Source organism: Pteropus vampyrus, unplaced genomic scaffold (assembly GCF_000151845.1).
Source record: "Pteropus vampyrus isolate Shadow unplaced genomic scaffold, Pvam_2.0 Scaffold498, whole genome shotgun sequence".
Taxonomy (NCBI): domain Eukaryota; kingdom Metazoa; phylum Chordata; class Mammalia; order Chiroptera; family Pteropodidae; genus Pteropus; species Pteropus vampyrus.
Genome location: NW_011889279.1, coordinates 60,020 through 80,295, shown reverse-complemented (window position 1 = coordinate 80,295; position 20,276 = coordinate 60,020). Strand labels below are relative to the sequence as shown.

The 20,276-nt window shown below is 42.8% G+C and overlaps 2 protein-coding genes across 3 annotated transcripts in view; one reads left to right on the top strand and one right to left on the bottom strand.

Moving 5' to 3' along the window:
* The window catches only part of SKP2 (S-phase kinase associated protein 2), a 29,052-nt gene that overhangs the window by 7,550 nt on the left and 1,226 nt on the right, over positions 1-20,276 (bottom strand). The window contains exons 1-7 of one of the 2 annotated variants that reach the window (XM_011382956.2): positions 19,464-19,686; positions 18,710-18,981; positions 10,375-10,486; positions 8,295-8,438; positions 7,488-7,622; positions 5,917-6,015; positions 4,509-4,639 (exon numbers count right to left, since the gene is read on the bottom strand). In XM_011382956.2, coding sequence (XP_011381258.1) covers positions 4,509-4,639; positions 5,917-6,015; positions 7,488-7,622; positions 8,295-8,438; positions 10,375-10,486; positions 18,710-18,981; positions 19,464-19,507 — 937 coding nt within the window. In that variant the 5' untranslated portion in view covers positions 19,508-19,686. Of the gene's footprint in view, positions 1-4,508; positions 4,640-5,916; positions 6,016-7,487; positions 7,623-8,294; positions 8,439-10,374; positions 10,487-18,709; positions 18,982-19,463; positions 19,687-20,276 lie in introns of those variants that run through there. The other variant, XM_011382955.2, reaches the window with a different exon arrangement.
* LMBRD2 (LMBR1 domain containing 2) overlaps positions 19,810-20,276 on the top strand; it is a 41,892-nt gene continuing 41,425 nt past the window's right edge. The window contains exon 1 of the mRNA XM_023524836.1: positions 19,810-20,019. The gene's annotated coding sequence lies outside the window, so the exon portion shown is untranslated. The remainder of the gene's footprint in view (positions 20,020-20,276) is intronic.

Below are 20,276 nucleotides of genomic sequence, written 5' to 3'. Positions count from 1 at the left end.
ATTAAAAAGTTCTAAATGTAAAAATATGGGTAATTACTCATTGGATCTTGAGACAAGTAAGGAGTTTCAAAATGTAAAAGAAAAAGGGAACTGATAATTTACTCCATAAAAATTTAAAACTACCATGTTAAAACTAGTCACAGACAGGACTAAAGAAACTTTAGAAAACTGGGAATACGTGTTTGCAGCATGCATTAAACAGTGGTCTTATTATATAAAGAATAAAAAGATAAATAATAGAAAATGGACAAAGAACAGGAACAGATCCTTTGCAAAATATAGAGATAATCTGCAGCCATCAAATTAAAAGATTCTATTATAATACCTAGAATTGGTGAAATATAATAAAGCTGGTCTCCCCATATACTTCAAGTGGATATTTAATTTTATGCAGCCTTTCAGGAAAGCTAACTGATTTTCTTTTTAGGGTAAACTGATTTTTAAGAAAAAAAGTATTCAGAGCATTACACACTTTGTTTTTTGGCTCAGTGCTTCCATTTTTAGAAAAACAGAGATGCGCATGAAGATATTTTTTGTAGCGACAGCTATAGTAGCCCCTCCCCTAATTAGCTTAATACTAATTGAGAATACAATACTAATAGTAGCTTATTAAAAAGCTTTTAGATAACATTTCATTACCTGAAAAAATACTCAGGATATACTGTATAGTGAAAACAAAATATATACAATGCATTATAATCTCCATTTAGTTAAAATACGTGCACAAACTCATATTTACACACAAACTTATACACAGCAAGAAGGGGTGGGGGAAAGGCTGGAAGGAAATACACCCAAACATTAACTGCAGTACCCAAAGGTGGTGGGATTATAGATAACTTTTCAGAATTCCGAAGTCACATGTACTACTTTGTAATCAGAAAATGAATCAATTAATGTTATTTTCTTAAAACAGACAAACTTCATTAATGTTTGAGAGTTTTTTCTCACAGCTACCTTTTCAGCCCCATTCCCCCTTGCCACTGATTCCTACACATGCATTTTCGATGGTCTCAGCACACCCACTGGGATATGTGACTGGCACCTCGACTTTATGCATAAAACCAAATACTTAATTTCTCCTCTAAACCTGCTCCTTTCCTAACGTCTTTTCCATCTCAGTAAGTAGTAACTTCACTGATCCAGCTGCATAGGCCAAAACCCTGGGAATCATGCTTGACCGTTTTTCTCACATCCCACATCCAATCTGTTACTAAATCTTGTTTTATCAGCTTTCAAAATGTGCCCCAAATCTGATCATTTCTTACCACCCGAAATGTCACCGCCCTAGTCTCCTGTAGCTTTTCCCTTCACAGCACCAGAATGAGACTTAAAATGGGAGTCAGATTATATCATTCCCTGTTCAAGATACTTTTAATGTTTCCCACCTCACTCAGAAAAATATTCGAGCAAAGCTTTTGCCTTGGTTTACAAAGCCCCTGGCTACCTCATCCCCTAACACTGTCCTTGCTCCCTGTTACACACTGGCTCCCCTATCAAGGCCTTTGCACGTGCTGGTCCTTGGTTCTAGAATGTTCTTCCCTCACTCACGTATCTTTCACTCATTCAGGTCTCTGCTCCAGCGTCACTCCTCAGACTGGCCCTCTCCTTGATTCCGTCTGCAAACAGCCCCCTTCCTATTACACTCGACCTGATTTTTCTGCTTTATTTTCTCCTCCTTGTATTTTCACCTGCTTTCACAACATGTAGTTCTTTGTTGATTGTCTGGCTTCCCAACTAGAATGTAAGCTCACAGGGTGACTTTGTTTAGTTCAAGGCCACATACCCAACTCTGGAACAGGGCTTCGTGCATTGTATGTACTCAGTAAACATTTGTTTAATGAATGACTAAAGAATGAAGAAAGTACACAATACAATTTTGAGTGACTCAACCAGCCAACAAACTAGCCATCAATAAAATCCAAAATCAGATGCAATCTTCTGTTGATACCACCTGGGAAAGAATGAAACCTTGGAGGCTAACGTGGTTAGTCTCCATCTCCAGCCCTCATTTAAGCCCTGTCCTCCCTTGGAGGGGAGGGGTAGTAGTTAGCCGTCGCTGCCAAGATTCCCTCTTCCCTGTCCACTTCACCACGAACTGGAGATCTAATTGAGCTAGAAGGATCTTAGAAACCACCTAATCTAACCTTTCACCTGGAGAAGCCAAAGCCAAATCAGAGTTTATCTATTGTCCCCCAGGGAGATCGTGATGGGTGGGTAGGGGTGTCAGTAATAGCCAACGATCACTGAATTCTCACTCTGTGCCAAGAACGGTTTAGCATGCTGCATGTGTATATAATCATGTATTCCTTTTTATAATTCTAAGAGGGAGTTCTGTTTATTTCCATTTTATTACTGAGTAAATGGAGGAAGAGTTTATCAACTTGTTTAAGGATATCCAATAAATGGCAGAGTGGGTACTTGAACTCAGGCAGTCTGGAACCAGTCTAGGAGGCGAAATGAAATCCATATTATCTGTATAATGAGACAGTGTGCCCCTGGTAAGACATGAATTAAAAAATCTCATTCCCACTTATACTTCAACTTATACTCCGCATCTCTGTCCAGCAGGACTTTATTACCTATTATTCCTGCCAAAACTCAGTAAACAGGCTTAGCTATTGTTTCCTGGGGGAACAAAGAGAAGAGTTTTAAGCCAAACTTGGGCAAAATTAACAGCGATTTGCCTACAGCAGTTTTTCAAACTTGCACCTGCAACCTCGGTTCATTTCAGAAGAACTCTCAGTGAAGAAATAGGGAATTCAGATAAGGGCAGGAAATGTAAATAGGGCACAGCCTTCTCGTCTCTTGGGGATGAACAGGGAAGAACCAGGAGCAGGATTTAGTGTCAAGAAGATGCTCGCTGGTGGGAGTTTAAAATCCTCAGAGGGTAAGAACTATCCAAAGCTTGAGAATGAAACTTAATCTCAACCCAGCAATTCTACTTTTGAGTGGGATTTGAAATGCACTCAAAGATCTGTCTCTGTCTATGACAAAACTGTCAGTCAAAGGGGGAAAAAAAATGGAGATTCTAAATGTCCAATACAAGATCAGCTGAATAAATTATTATTGAATCAATACAAATGATTCCACATCTACTGGATGGAATTTCACATAGCCACTGAAAATGATGTGGTGTCACCAGTGAAAATGGGGTTATCTGGTAAAAAAAAAAAAAAAAGCATATGACAAAGCATTCTATATATTGTGTCCCATTCTAAAAGACATTTTTGTAAAGTAAAAAGACTGGCAAGATGCTGGTGAGATGACTGATGATTTATTTTTGTGTTTATCCACATTTTACATTTTTTGGAGAATGACTATATAATACTGTGATCAGATTTAAAACTGTGCCTTAAAGGGAAAATACGTAGAACCAAAATATTTTTCGGGGAGAGGAAGAGTAAGAAAGACAAGTGCTGCTTTTACAAATCTCTAAAGTTAGCATTCCCCTTGTCCGTAAACGCGGGCATTTGGACGCGAACACCAGCAAAGGACTCAAACCCCTGACGGCTCATGAGCCCTACCTCTCATTTTCTATATCCTGATGTATCCTAGTTACAAGAGGATGTGTCATGCCCTGGAGAAGTAGCTTTTAAATACTACTTAATTTCTAAGAAGGTAACATCCTGCAAATGTGTGATTCAACTCTTTTAAAGTATGATACACTATAATAAACAAAACATTTACACTCAGATGAGCTAACACTGACACCAGGACAGGGTTAAGGTACGTTGTGAGCTTAACTAGGTTCTGTGCAGCATGGTCTGAGATCATAAGGTGAAGCTATTAAAAATCTTGCCGTTTGATAACACTAATCTTTGCAAATCAAGATTTTCTCCGTATGAGATGAACAATGCGTAACTGAAGGCGGAGGATCCTGAAGACTGTAACCATCATGTCTTATCCCTGACTTCGAATGCCCACGTCCATCCCAAAAACCTCATTATCCTTAGACTGAATCCAAAAGTAAAAGTTGTGTGAACTTACAAACAGGCTTTATAACAGGGATTTTCAACCTTGGCGCTGTTGACATTTTGGACTGTATTATTTTTTGTGTGTTATTCTGCTGTTCTGTGCATTCTTGATTTCTACCCACTAGATGCCAGAAGCACCCTCGCAGCCATGACAATCAAAAATATCTCCAGACCTCACCCAATGTTCCCTTGAAGGCAAAATTGCCCCTGCTTGAGAACCACTGCTTAAAACTAATCAAACACTGCACTTACCCATTTTCATGTTGGAGTTTTACCTAAAAATTTAGTTGATTAAAAGAACTTCTGCTTAAAAAGTAATTGTTTAGAAGTATAAAGATTTCCATTTCTAGATCCTGGATTCGAATCTTGACACTACCCAACTAGCTGTTTGCCTTTATTTAACCCTTCTAATCAGCTGCTAACACAGGCCCTGGATTAAATGAGACAATTTAGGGAGCACAGCACTTAGGAGATGTTCAGTAAATCAAACCTACTATTTATGTCAAGGCCTCAGGGGCCCGGAGCTCTTACCTGATCTCTGGAGATTCTTCCGGTAGCCACTAAGATTCAGCTGGGTGATAGTCTCCGACACATGCGCGACAGCCACCTGCACATGCTTTTCAGTGAAGTCAAAGCACCAGGAGAGGTTCAGCTCATCCAGTCTACACACCAGAGAGGCAATAAGTGAAAGCATAAAACCATCACACAGGAATGAGTTCTCTAGGCAGCGCTGCCTCAAGCGGCAAAGCAAACACAAAGCCATAGATTCCTTTCCATTTTATGCACAGAACCTCTGCTGCTCTAAGCAGCTACCTTTGCTCACCTGAAACTGCCTTCTCCCCTCTAGACACCTTCCTCTGCCCTAAGTTTGCCTCAGTCAGCAAGGGGATCTGAGCCAAGGCCTGGGTAAATGCTGCCCCCTTGTGGAAATAAAGGGGAGCACACACTCCTCCCTTCCTCGGGGCTCAAACCTCATTCCAGAACAGGAAGTAGAAATTCCATCCTCTGTTTTTCTGAACCACCCAGGTTGTTAGCAAACACCTACACAGACTGAACAATGAGATGCTTAAAAGACTGATTCCCCATAAAGAGACACTTATGTTGCAAAAAGCTACTTCATCTTATTTGGCCTCTGCTAAATGAGCAAATGAGGGATTCAAAGAAAATGTCTAACCATCAAACCACACACCCTATTCATGGCATTCCTGAGAAAGATGTAGCTTTGATAACATTCTTATCGAAAGGCAATCTACTTGCATCAGAGCATTAAGGAGTCATAGGTACAATGCTATGAGATATATGTGGAGACGAAGGGATATTAAAAAGCCCGGATGCGCATGCACACACACGCATGCACACACACACACACACACACACACACACACACACACACACACACACACACACACACACACCCCGCCCAAACACACAGTGCTGTGTAGTCTGTGAACTGTGTCCCCCTCTCACTTGGTAATAACTGTACCTCTGCAGTCTTTATATACTAACATTAGGACACAATATAAAAGGTGTTTTGAATGGAATCATCCAAATTCATGATGTATATTTGCAATGTACCAAATTTAATCAAAAACTATTAAGTTAGGTATACAGATATTACAGGGGTAAAAACCTGACTGTAGAGTCAGGTATAATCAATTTCTCTCAACTACACTGTTGATAAACATATTACTGCCTTTTCCTTATTTTAACAGTAACAATGAAAAGGAATCACTACACAAGTATCCTTTGCAAACTTAATTGATTTGGCTCCTGCGTTTGGACAAAAAGTTTATAGAGGGCAAAGAATATTATTGTATTATCCAAATCAAGAGCTCGGAGTGAGAAACAGCTTAAGAAACTTCCCAATTCTATTCAGATGTGAGAGATAACTGTACATTTGAAACAAAAGCTTTAAAATAAAGTCCCAAATCTTTCCTACCTGGAACAGCTGCTCAGCAAAGTCTTCAGGGCAGATTCAGAGAATCCAGAGCACCCAGAAAGGTTTAGTCGCACTAAATTTGAGTTCTGTGCAAGATCACTGGAAAAGGAGAAAGTCAGCAGAATACCACTAAGACACTCTTATTCGATCAACAAGCATTCTGAGGATAGCAGGCTAGCGAAGTAGTTAAGCTGATAGGCCTTCAAGTCAGAAGTGAGTTTAAACTCACGTCTTACTATCTGAATGAACCTAGCTGGATGCTCTGCCTTAGTTTACTCATCTGTGAAATGGTAATATCAGTACTTTATTTTGTAGGGTTGTTAAAATTAAATGTTATAATTTAAAAAAGGGCTTAGCATAGTGCCTGGCATGAAGTACACAAGAAACATTTACCAATGTCCTTTTTAAATTTTAAAAAAAGCAATGCAATACACATATTTCCATTTTACCTATAAATGGAATTAACTTGTAAGCTAGCTTCTACTTATAAAGTTATTACCAGGTTCTTTCAATTAATGTCTCTCAAATTTGCCTTCTCTGCATTCCCAAATGTCTCGTGTTATTGAAACTTAGTGATTAAGAGCAAAAGTTCTGGAATCACACAATATTGTCAAGTTCAAATCTTGGTTCTGCCACCTAGTAAATGTGTGACCTTGGACATATTATTCAGCTTGTGCCTCAGTTTCCATCTGTAAAAAGGGAACAATAAGAACATATTTCATGGGGTTGTGAGAATTACATGGGAATATCTTTAAGGAATTTCGTAATCTGGCACAAAGGAAGTACTCAATAAATGTTAGCTGCTATTATTATTCTATTTTTCTCATCTGGTTTCATCATTTCTCACCCGAATGAACACAATGTCCTAATATAGTTTCCTCTATGTCCGATTGACCTTCCAAGGTGCCAAGCGAGTTAATTTTCTAAATTTCGACTCTGCCATGTTCCTTCCATTCTCAGAACCACTGCCTTCACTCCACGCTTCCTACAGCGCAGTCCGGACATCTCATAGTATGGCAGGGGCCCCTTATGACCAGGTCCTTGACTGTCCTCATCTCTTATCACTGCCCTCACTGAACCCTAGGCTCCAGCAATTCCCCACTACTCACAAGTTTAGAACCACATAGGCAGCTGTACCTAGACTGTTTGCTTCGCCCTATCGCGTGGAGATCTAACCAGCATTGCTTTAATACTTAGCTTAAGAGTCACCTCCTCTGAGAAGGTGGCCCTCCCTAAATTTCATTAGGTCTCTGCATGTTGCCACATATTCGCCAACATATTTAACAAACACGCTGCACTGTAATTATCTGTCTCTCCCATGAATGAGGCAGGGCCATGCCTTTATTCATTCTTGCATCTCTAGAACCAAGCACAAGGCCTGGCACACGGTTAGCAGGTATACTTTAGTTGCCTAGATGAATCCTGAAAAGTCTGCAGAAGCTGAAACACCACACTGGATATTTTCTGCGTCCCTCTGGATAGGGACAGAAGGGCACCCCAGTTATACTCAGGGAACAAAACTAACACGTAAAAACAACTGCCTTTGTGACATGCCCCTAGCTGCCACTCACTTGACAATGGGGTCCGAAAGCTGGAGACCTTCCAGGCTTAGATTCTGCAACTTGGAGCACAGAGACAGAATGCCATGGAGGGTAGACATATCGATGACTGAGTTCGACAGGTCCATGTGCTGTACACGAAAAGGACTGAACACAGAAGAGGCTCTGTAAGGAGGCTTGCAGGGCACATCCGGATCAGATCCCACCCTTCCTCCTTCTCAAATGCGCAGCCTATCACAACGAGACACTAAATGCAGTCCGAGCATTCGCTATCGTTTTGGTCATTAAACACGTCGCTCGTAGCTAATTCCCATCCTCATTCATTTTAAAATTCAAGAGGATTTTTGCCAAGTCAAGATGTTGCTACCAATATAGTCCAATTAGAAATTAATTAGTGGGGATCATGAGAATGAGCTGGATGTGACGAGGAGGTTATGCCTATGACTCCTGGTGAGGATGACGGAGTAGGTGGCAGTGGCGTTTACTAAAACAGAGGAGATAACAGAAGAGCAAGTTGTAAATTGGGGCTAAGTTCAATGTTAGATATGCTAATATTGAGGTACCTGGAGGAAATATGGAAGTCTCTGGATCACCCAAAGTCTTTAGGTAGCCCAGCAGTAACCCTGTTAGTGTGTCTCTGAAACCTGTGTCATGTTTCAACACAAAGGCCCCATGGCAAAATAGGCAATTAATGTTTCACACTGCACTGATGACCAGTCACAGGCAATAGGAGGCTGGACATACCAAAAAAAAAAAGTTTTGCTCTGTTTTTCACCTCAAGATTTAGAAAGAGTTTTTCTGGGGATTTTTCTTTTTTACCTGAAATGTTCAACTAATGGTTGGTCCACAAATGATCGTGGGCAGCAGAAGGCAATCACCCCTCGAGACAGCAACCGCCCAATCACGTCTGGGTGCAGGTTTTTACCTGTGAGGTCTAAGGTCTGCCATAGAGACTCGTCGAACCTGGAAGAGAGGAGGTGCTCCGTTAGGTACGTCGGGGGTGCTTGACACCAGAGGCTCCCGATACCATTAGCGACAAGGAAGACACGGCCAATAAACCGACTTGAAGCAAATTTTGAAAAAAACCTTTGTTTTTTTAAGTTGGCTGTAAATTAGCTATGAATATTTCTTTATACATATTTCTAATTTAGATGGTTCAGTGCTGTCATTAGTAATGCAATGATCTGGACTCAGAGAATACAATTCAATTCAATTTGATAGCTTTAAACGTGTTTGTTGAAATTGCCTAATTGATTATTGACTAGGTGAGTAGGTTCAGAATGGCCCAGATGGTCCCACTTGCCATTTTTAAGCATGAACAGTTTACCAGGATTACCCTAAATAACATAAAAATATAACTAAGAGAAGGAAAGTCAGAACTATTTTTTAATGAGTTATAGCTACTAGACATCTACTAGGAAAAAGTCATAGTTCAGCTGTTTTATATTCCCTTTTAAGCTTTAAAAAAATATATCTGTACAGACATGCAGAGAAATATATGTATACATATGAACTAATTGGAAAGGAAAAGGGAAAAGTATTACTTGGATTTTAGATAGTGTTTCTAAAGCAAAAAGGAGGTACCAAAATGTACTGAACACACAATAAAGGAACTTTAATGTTCACAGATTAATTCAACTTAACAGAAAAGGAAACATAAGATCAAGCACATGAGGGAACATTTTAAATGCCTACTAGAATTTTCTTTTTTAATACTGCTTGAAATAAGCAGACCACTGGCAACGGCTTAAAAATAATTCCAGAGAAAGAAATTGTCAATGTGGTATTTGACCTCTACTATTAAGAAGGCAGGACTGCAGTGCCTGGCACACAACAGGTGCTTAATAAATTGTCAGCTATTACTTTTATGACATCTGAGATGAAGATTAATAGACTCTGCATGAAGAGGACAGCTTGCAGAAAAAGAAAATCAAAATGCGGACGCTTGGGTGAGGATGAGTGACCGTCAGCCGCCACCTGCTCCAGCATTGCTGGTATGCTAACCTCTCGGTGGCTCTTCTGTAAAAACCAACGTGTCCTATTTCCAGCACGTCCCTGAATGGAAGAGAAGGGGCTACTACTGTTTTACAATGAGATTCCTAGAAATGTGGAGGGAGGAGAGAGATAGATGGCCGCGGGCTGGAAGGGGACGAGAAGGGGTGAAGATGGAAAAAAAAAAAAAAACCAAACGTTCAAATGGAAAAACAAAGCCTTTCCCCCTGCTTCTGGCCTGTTACTGCCTTTCTAGCTGACCAAGACTTTCCACATACAGCTCACTGTCCATACCCGAAAGGTGAGGCCCAAAAAACCAACAGAACACCAACAACTGTTGGCTGCCATGTGCCGAACACCTGCGAGAGTCAGGCACTGCGCTGGTGGCGTCTTTGTATTTCGTCCTCCTAACTGCCCTGTCCTGTGGGTACCATCATCCCCATGTTATCTGCGGGAGATGAGGCTCAGAAGCGTCAAGCACCTCACACAGGTCACGCGGAGCCTCGGTGGCAGGGGCTGGGTGCACACTCAGTGTGTCGCCACAGCCCGTCCTCACTCCCACTGCACTTGCTGCCCAGCCTGCCCGGCGCGAGGGACCGCTGTGCCTCACGCACCCCTGGAACCCCTACACTCTGCGTGCAGAGTCGGCGCCAAAGAGACGTGAGTCACAGCAAATACGACGAAAACAGGTTTTGAGAAAGGGGCTAAGTTGTCACCTCCTGGCAACCCCTCCCTTCCACTCTGAGATAAGACACTAATTATTAATAAAATCATGAAGCTACTTAGTTTGCTTTGTGCTACTATATTTTTCTTGGTTTTTAGTTTCCCCAGACCCAAATGAATGAAAAAATAACCCTCCTCTCCCTCACTTCCCCTGCAAACATCACGTGGGGTGAGAAATACTTACGCCAGGTGATACCACCTCTTACAGACGCTGGAGACCTTGAGGAGCTCAGGGAGGCACAGACAGGAAAAGACCCCTAAGAGCAGCTCGTCTGGAAGGGAGTCCCATGAAACACCTTTGCGAGAGAGAGAAAAGTTTTCTCTTACCCTGTCAAGTCTATCAACTCTTCATGTGCATAAAGGATACACAACAGTTAGCTTATGACAGGCATTTAACACAAATTGAATTACTCATCCCGCAATTGTTTTTCTGTTCACCCACCGTCTACGTAACCCAAAGTAAGCACCACGCTTTTCCAGCAAAAGAGAAAAGGGAAAACCAAGAAAACTTTTCCTTCACCTCCCGCCAATCTTCAGCAAGGACTATACGAAGGATGGTTCAGAGCAGGTCCCCACCTGTCCTCAGACCTCGTATGATGCCTAAGATGCCATGATGCCTCTGATCATGGAATGCTTCCTTTCGTTCTGAAGTGGTTTCAGTGGAGGATTTATCAAGTAGTGACCTTATTTAAAAGGCAAATGAAGCTTCTTTCTTCTTTCAGGTTTACAGAAAGCACTCAAAAGTCAATTTACTTCAAAGTGTAATGTTAAAAAGGTACTCTCATTTATTAATTCAACAAACACGTACTGAGCACCTACTGTGGTACCCGGGTCAGTTTAGGTTGAGCAATAAACAAGGCAGACAAACTACTCATGGAGTTTATATTCCAGTGGGAGGAAACATAATCTCACACACACACACACACACACACACACACACACACACACACACACACACACAAATGAGTAAATTAAAATAGACCATACACATAAGAAAATTATTAAATCACATAAACCGATTAGTGTTATGCAGAAAAATTAAGCAGGGTAAAAGACAGGATGAGGAGTAGGGGGCGGGTGTTCCAAGTCTGAACAGAATGGCAGGGAAGGCCTCACAGAGACGGCAATCCCTGAGCAGAGGCTTGAACAAAGCCAGGCAGCCAGCCCTGTGAGTCTTTGTGAGCTGTTCTACGTACAGGGAACGGCATGTGTGTTTTGAGGTACAGCAAGGAGTCCAGTGCAGAAAAACGGAGTTGGAGGAGGAGGGGAATGAGGTCACGCAGTGCTTTCTAAGTCAGGATGAGGTAGGTCTTCAATTTTGACTCTGAATGTGCTTAAGAGCCTCTAGAGAAATAACAGCATCTGGAGCTCAAGGTTCAAAAGGATCACTCGAGCAGCTGTGTTCACCATCAACTAGAGGGAGAAAAAGGTAGGTACGAGAAGAGCAATTTTCTTAGTCTTATAAAAGCAATCTCTACATAGCTATCTGACAAGTATTACATGTTTACATATGAATATGTAGAATGACGCACAAGAGCAGGACAATGATCAAGACGGAAACAAGTAGGCACAAAAGAAACACTGAAAGAGTGGTTAGATAAGCTCGAACTTGCCTTCCCAGTCTCTAATTCCAACAGATCTTCTACACCAATTCTAGGGCAATCTTCTCCCAACTGTGATGGTTAATTTTATGTGTTAACTAGGCTGGGTCAAGGGATGTGAAGGTAGCTGGTTAAACACTATTCTGGGTGTGTCTGTGAGGGTGTTTAGGATGAGATTAACATTTCAATCAGGAGAAAGAGGAAAACAGACTGCCTCCCCCAAAGTGGGCGGGTCTCATCCCATCCAGGGGCTCATTAAAACAAAACTCTGATTAAGGGAAAACTGGTTCTCTCCCTTCTCTGAGGAGCTGCTGGGTCTCCTCCTGCCTGGAGACCTGGGGCTGGAACTCACACCATCAGCTCTCCTGGTTCTCAGACTTTTGGATTGCAGATTTAGGGCCTTCTCAGTCTCAAAAGTCACTTCCTCAGAGGAGCATTCCCAGCTCATCAACATAGCCCGCCCCCCCGCCCGCCCCCAGGCCAAATCTGCACATCCAGGACCTAGCACAATGCTTGGCACAGAACAGACATTCAAAAAGTCTTTGCTAAATCCATTATACCGTCTACTCTCCCTTCACGCCAACTATGAATGTGCTATATCTGTATTTATGTGAGCTGGTTAAACAGTTAACTACTACAAAATCAGTGCCTAGGTCAGAGCCTAGCAATGAATATTAAAAAGTGCTCACTCAGTTGGTATTTCACAGAGGAATGACTGACAGCCGAGAGAAGAATGCTGGCTTTATTTTATACGAAGGCATCACTCTTGGCCTCTTAGGACACCAGTTTCCTCATTTGGAAAATGGCAAAGGTTGCCTATGGCTCCAATTCAGCAAACATTCCTGGGTGCCTAATTAATGCACTAGTGCTGGGAGCTGGGTGTAACCCAATGGCCTCACTGGGAGATGAACTAATAAACAAAAACATAAGCTAACATTTTAAACTGCCATTTACTGAAAGCCCTAAAAGTCTCAGGCATTTATTAAACCATGCCGACACTAGTCTTTGCAGCGACTCTGTGTACTAAGTAGTATTATCCCACTTTATATTTGAGGAAACTTGTCTCAGCGAGGGTAAAGAACCTCACCAAGGTGATAGCAACCATTAGGTGGCAGAGCCCAAGCGGCAAACGTGGTTCTGTTCTGCATGTTCCAAAGCCCATATCCCAAAGCGAGGGCACAGAGCCACAAGAAGTGAGTGTCTGAAGCCTGGCCAGGTGGCAGAGGGCACTGCAGGTGGGGATACAATATCTGCAAAGGATGGCATGGTACTGTTGGCATTTGGGGAGAAGAGGCTGGAGACAAAAGACCAGGGCACGAAGGAAATGTCCTCTGTCAGAACAGGAGTAGGTTTTGAGGTGGGGGAAGGGACTTCAGAAGAAGCAACTATGACAAAAGGAACAAGGTCACACAACTAGCTGGTGGCAGAGTGGGAATTCAAACCCAGGTCTGACTCCAAATTGTGCCTTCTTTCTACCCCAGGATTCTCCAAGATTCTATGTTCTCTCTGTTTTGAGTAGGTGATGATCTTTAAGTTTGAGAAAGGAGAGAATTAAACCTGACTTGCTATGGAAAAAAAGAAATCAATCAGGGCTGGGAGGGAAGGGTGAAGGGAGAGGGCACAAAACAAACATGCCGATAGCTACCAATGTGTCGGCTGCCAGATGGAAGGAGCAATGGCCAAGAAAATGCACAGCCTCAGCCAGCAGCCAGATACCTGGGGCTCTACTCAGTTGACCACAGGGCGACAGTGACTCTAGGGCCCCTGGGTGGGGGTGCCGCAGCCTGAAACTGGCTGCTGTCCAAGCAGATGGGGCAGAAGTCTGTCTTCACATAGCTGCTCTGGCGGATGGTATCCAAGGCCTGTGATGTGCTTAATCTAATTTTACTTGCCATATTTCTCAAAACATCAACCATCTGTTTCCTGGATTCCTGACGACACTGCTGCCTGGTCTGCTTGCCTAGAGCGGATGAGAAAGTCCAGAACAGGTTTTCCTCCACTTGCTTCTTCTAAACCCCCTGGGGCTGTGCACCAGCCCGCACAGTAAGGGAAATAATTATCCAGCCTAAGGCCTCCAGTCTTCAACTACCTGGAAGCAGTGAAACATACTTCTGAGCCATGAAAGGGAAAAGCGGCCAGACTCGCAAACCTGCTAGTCGTCACCCTCAGCCACCACCATTTCCACTCATTCCTCAGGTGCAAACCCAGCTGTCCACTCCCATCACCTCATCACTGCCTGCACCCCTTAAACTCCTTTGGTAAGAGTGGCTTATGGGAGAGTCTTCCATGCGTTAGATCTTTCCAGGATAGACAGCCCCTCTTACTTGACATATTTATTTCTTGGAACATCACCTACACTCAAATTTAACTTAACACTGCAAAGTAATCTTAATTATAAACAAAACTTTGACTCTTAAAATTGCTCTTTAAGCATACATAAACAAATTATAGTTGAAGGGTAAGCAAGCCTGCTGCTCACACCTACCGTTTTTTGTGTATTTTTTTAAGGGTGGGGGCTCACTTCATGTTTGCTTTTGCTAGCTTGTTTTAAGTAGTAACAACCCGTGCTTCCTTTCTGTGAAGCTACAAACAGATTCTGCCACCTGAGATGAGTTTTCCTTCCTTTTCCCATAAATCAGAAAGAGAAAGCACTAGACCTTGACAGCTCTTTGTTTCTTGTTTTTCTTTTTTCTTTCTTTTTTTTGCTAGATAGGCAAAACTGAAAAAAGCAAAAAAGAGCAAAACAAAAGCAGGTCCTCAATGACCTCCTCAGCTCCACTCCCCTCAATTTCTGTAAGTCTTGCTCACCCCTAGGGCGTGGGAGGAGCAATGGAAAAACCATGGAAGTTAGGATTTGGAGAATAAAGTTCAGTATATAGGCCCTATGAGAGCAGGGTCTTTGCCTGTTAGGTTCATTGCTTGTAATCCTCATCTCTAGGATGACACTCAATAAATCTTTGCTGAATGAATACATGAATGAATGAATAAAAGCTACAGAGCAAAGAAACATGCCTGGAAGAATCTCAAAAAGACTCTATCAGAGCTGAGTTTTGGGAGCTGCAGGTAGAGATTCATTGATGAGTCATGAAATTAAGTTTGACCAGCACTGCTCTGAAAGAATAGGAAATTTTTTAGTACGGGGAAATATACTTTTGTGAAATTTGTTTCAGATATACCCAGGATTATAATGTAAACTATATTGCTTAATTGGTTGAAAAAATTGGAGGAAATGTGTTTGCCTGAGGGTATTACATCAGATTCCCAGGCTCAAGGCAAGACTTCTTGGATCAGAAACTCAGGAATTTTGCACTTTGAACAAGTTCCCTTGGGGATATCAGTATACTCTAAACTTTGGAGTCTCCAGTCTGCGAACCAGAGTAGGGTCTGGAATTTCAAGCAGTTTAATAGCCATGGAAGAGCTGATCCACAAATTAGTTCAATAGCATTTTCATGGCCATCTTCTGTCTGGAAGCGGAAGTGGGGAAGATGGGGGGATCAGGACAGGCATTTAATGACCACGGATAAAATGCAGTTGTCCTCTTTCTGCCCACTAATGACCTCACTATTGGCCGTTTCTTCCCAGCTCCTTCCACACACTCATCTCAAAGGCCAATCAGACCTGTTCTGGTATGGGTTGGTCACGTAGTTTTTATCTTCCAAAATAAATAAATAAAGTGAATTTCGTTGCCAGATGTGTGCCTGGCTTGGGGCCTGCAGGGAAAGACTGCTGGGTGAAGATGCAAGAAAAACTCAGCTCACGGCTACTGTCATCAGATCTCTATGTAAAGCAGGTGTGGCCTGTTCTACCCTAATCCTGGCAGAGCTGTTAGCCACCTGTCTGAACAACTGCACACAAAACTCCCTGGAATGATGATCCAGTACACTGGAGGCCCTGGCTCCCGCAGGCCCACTAGGAATCCTCTACAACAGCAGTCCCTCATCCTGCATCACTGAATCCACCTCTCCCCACTGCCCCCCACCAACTAACCAGTCTACATGGTGTGTAATTCCACACATATGATGTACACTATCAGCTTCCCTCCCTCCCTCCCTCTCAGGTAATAACCAACATAAAAACAAAGCTCGCTACTTCTCTTTTCACACAACTCTTTTCACTTCACACATATGTATTTGAAGTTAATTTCAACAATCTGGTCTCTGATTGGACCACTCCCAGATCCTTCTTTCTTTTCTCAGAGCCTCTGCTTTTGATGAGAAGGAGGATGATTGTCCACATCCAGTGGTGGTTTTCCCTTAGGAAGCCTTCTGTACCTGGGAAGCTTCAGGTCACTTTGGCACAAGTGGTTCCCTCCCTCTGGCTTCCTATAGCACTCACTACCTGAACTACACATCATCTGCTAGCTGCCATCTTTTGCTATGAGCTTCTCTTATTGTGTATTGTTTTTTCTCATCTTGACTTGTAATTGCCCAGAAGACAGCAACCACCCCTTAATCTTGACTTGTTTCCACAGTGCTTTGCTGTGAAAATGTCTTTTTTTATTTACAACTGTGTACGTGAATGTGGAAGGACATACAGCAGTTACACTCCATGTTAAAAGCTATCAGTGCTGGACAAATTAATAAATATCTATTAATTTAACCACATTTGGCTGGTTGAGCATCAAATTGCTAGTGCTGCATTCCGGATACAAAGTAAAGCAGTGATATTAAATTCTGAAGAAAAAAATTATCTACATTAACAGGTTCAGACTAACAGTATTAATGCAAAAAGTATAAGTGAAGTAGCCTTCCAAATGGATGTGAGAAATTTTGTTGACCCAAATAACTGGGTTTACTTACTGCTATGTTCAGGCAGCAGCTAAGGACCTTATATGCAGTCTTTCATTTAATCGTCACAGCAAACTATGAAGTGGGTATTATTTCTCCACTTCACAAAGAAACTAAGGCATTGAGAACTCAAATAACTTCCCAAGGCTGATAAACAGACTAGGGATTCAAACTCAGATTTGTTTGATTTTACTATAATCTTTTACTATCTTTTTAATTAATCCCACTCCTGATGTAGATTTCCAGACCATAAGGGTTCTCTTTCCTAAATAAAGGATCAAAAACCAAAAAAAAAAAAAGATTTTTTTTTTTTTAAAGCAAAGCAAGCAAGCAACCAACCAATCAACTCTTCTGCAAAGAAAGCTAGATGGGAGAATTTAGGCATATACTTATTTATCTTAGCTCTGCAAGACTTCATCTTTATTTCTTTAATCTGTCTCCTCTTCTCCAACATTACTCACCCGATTCCAATTTAGACTCTGATTATTCTTTAACCATTTCAATAGCCTCCTAATTCTGTTGGTTCCAGTGCCAGAATCTATCTACTATCAGTGTGAGAATCTATTTTGAATCTGGTCACTACCATATCTCTTAACAAGTCTCTAAGCTTCTACCATCAACCCCCTATGGTTTAGTCTCCACACATCAGTGTGTCATTTTAAAAGGTCATATCACAACTCTGCTCAGTATCACCTCTAGCTGATCTCCCACTACTCTCCCCTTTGCTCATTCCATTCTTGGAATATGTCTTTCTTGTTGTCGCTTGAATAAATATGATATGCTTCGCCCCAGGGTCTTCGCACTGGCTGTTCCCTATCTATGCTCTCTTCTCCAAGAAATTTGCAAGCACATTCCTTTGCCTCCGTTATTGCCTTTGCTTTAAGCTCACTTTCCAAGTGAGGCTTTCCCTTAATACCCTGTTTAAAATTGCAATCCATCTTCCGACCTGAGGATTTGCAATCCCTCTTGGCTTGTTCAATTTTTGTAGGTTTTTTTTTTTTTTTTGCCATAGCACTTACACATTCTAACATACTATATATATATATACACACATACATGTGTATGTATATATACACACACCATATTTATTATGTTTATTGTGTCTTCTCTAGAACAGAAGCTTCATGAGGGTAGGAACATTTATGTTTTGCTCATTACTATTTTCTCAGCCCCTAGAACAATGCCAAGCACATGGTGTGTGCTCAGCAAATACTTGCTGAATTGTCTTAAATGACTTACTAAGAAGAAAAACTGATAACCCCTGGTCAATGAAACACACTATGTTTACCCTATGGCTTTGAGTACTCTTATGGTTCTGATCCACTTTGGGAAGCACTCATTCACCTACTTCAGAAGACTGGGAATGGAAAGCTATTAAGAGGGGAATGATGTGCTGAGTTCTTCATTTCAGTCAGTCCACTCTAGCTCCGGGGGATGGATCCAGGGAGGACAGGCTGGAATGATAAGCCCATTCAAATGTTCGGGCAAGAAATGATGAGAGCTTGAGAAATATTTAGGAGACAGAGGGAAAGATTCAATCTTTGGGTGGATGTTGGGGGATGGTGGGACTATGACTGACCCTCAGGTTTTTGGGTTGGGTGCCTGAACAGATAACGTTGGCAGTAATGGAGACAGATCATACCAGAAGAATCTCATTTGGAAGTGGACCTGAGGAGATTGTCTTAACATTCCACTTAGTTTAACATTCACTTTAGCAGTCTTTTGACAAATAACTAACGTCATTATGGCAAAATGCTCACCCAGGACTACAGAAGAAATAGCAAGAATACAAACAAAAAGAGTCCTACAAGATCATTGCTGTGTTCCCATTTATTAGTGGTACTTAGTTGGCCTTTGAGCAGGCAGCTTCCCTTCTACGGAAAAAGGCAGGAATATCTTCTCATGGGTCAAAATTTCACATAAGTTAAAAATCAATTGTCCACTAGAAGAGATATACCTATCAAGATTCCTACTGACTTCATTGACAATGAATTCCATTTCTTTGAGAAATAACTTCAGAATGAGGCATTTTTAAAAAGGCCCTATCCTAAAGATCCCAGAATAAAGTTTTACCAGCAGAATAGTTCAACAATCTCTTCCGTGATCCACAGTTTTACCCTCATACCTTACCTGGAAAGTTCTCTCGATTTAGCTTGGGTCTGCGGGCAATCACAAAGTCCTTGTCATTCCCTTTGCTCTTAAGCCGTTTGCGTGGGGGGCTCTGCGGGTGGCTCAGGTTTGAGAGCAGTTCCTGGGGGATGTTCTCACTGTCCACCTCCTCTTTCTCCAGAGTGGAGACCCCCATGCCCGACAGCAGTTCAGAAGTCTTGCTAGAATCCCATCCCCAAGTAAAGCTGGTGGTAACGTTGCTACTCTGGTCGGGAATCTCCTGGAGGTGTTTCCTGCAGAAATGCACAATAGCCCCAGTTCCTTTCAGAAACACACCCATAAATAATTGGTAGGCCCAAAGGAAACTGCAAGTTATGCAATGTAGAAAACGTTCACAGCAGCTAACAGAACTGCATATTTTATGTGTCGGCGGCAAGTTCCCAAGAATGAAAGATAAAATAACCGAACAAATGGAAAAAGCCTTTTGATTTACGATCATGCAGAAGGCCCGAAAAATTTCTTAAAGTGGAGAGAACAGACAAGGGGGGTAATCATACAGCAATTCAAAACAGTAGCAGAAAAGCTCAATAAGGAAAGTCAAATGAAACCACATTCTGATCACCGCACTAAAGCATCCATCCATTCACACTTTCCTAAAAAGGGGCTATGCCATTCGCATTAAAGTATTAGTAATATTAGCGAGAAGCAATATTCGTGGCCTAAATGAATTTAGACGGTCCATTCATGTCCTGCCCCTTTTTGTAATCGGTTTAACCTGTGCATGGCGTCCACAGGCTCTGGAGTTTTAAATGCGTGCATTAACTGCAGAGTTGCCCGCCTCCCGGATTCCCGCTTTGGCGCGCGGCGGTCCAAGGCTTGCGGCTCCGGCACCCAGCAGCGAGACCCGCCAACTCTAGCAACGTTCCATCCACGCCGCGCGCGCAGAGCTCTTCTGCTTGATCTCCGCAGCTGCCGTCTGCGGCCCCGCTGCCTGCTGGGAATTGTAGTTTCTGTCCTGCCCTGCAGTTCGGCTGGCTCGCCACTATTTCCTTTGCAGCTCCGCCAGCCTTCAAGATACCCATAACTCCCCGCGCCTCCGGGGCTAGACGGCCCACAGGGTAGGCGGGGAAGCGGAAGTGGGAGGTGCTCAGGCTGACTGGAACATGTCAGCCGCTTGACGGGGACCGGGTTTTCCTTTTTGGGGAACCCGCAGGCCTTCTGGTGACCACCACCACTGCCATAGCCTCAGAGCGTGGGTCCCAGACTCTGGACGGCTGTGGTGGACGAGGAGTTTCCCGGTCATTCTAGATGCTGTCTGGCGAGATCGGACGGTGAGCCTGAGGGGGTGAGCGTGAAGCACTTTGGGGTCTGGGGTCTCGGGCCGAGCGCAGGCAGAGATAGAGAGGACTCCTAGAACCCGGAGCGGCTGCCGCTGCGATCCCCACGTCCCCAGCAGCTGAGTAGAGGCGGTGGCCCCGCCCGCCGGCCAGGTGCGAGGCTGCGAGCCGCTGGCGTCACACCTGTTCTCTCCTGTGTCCAGAAGCTGCGGCCCTTATAGGACTGGGTGTGTGATGTGGAACCTTTTCTC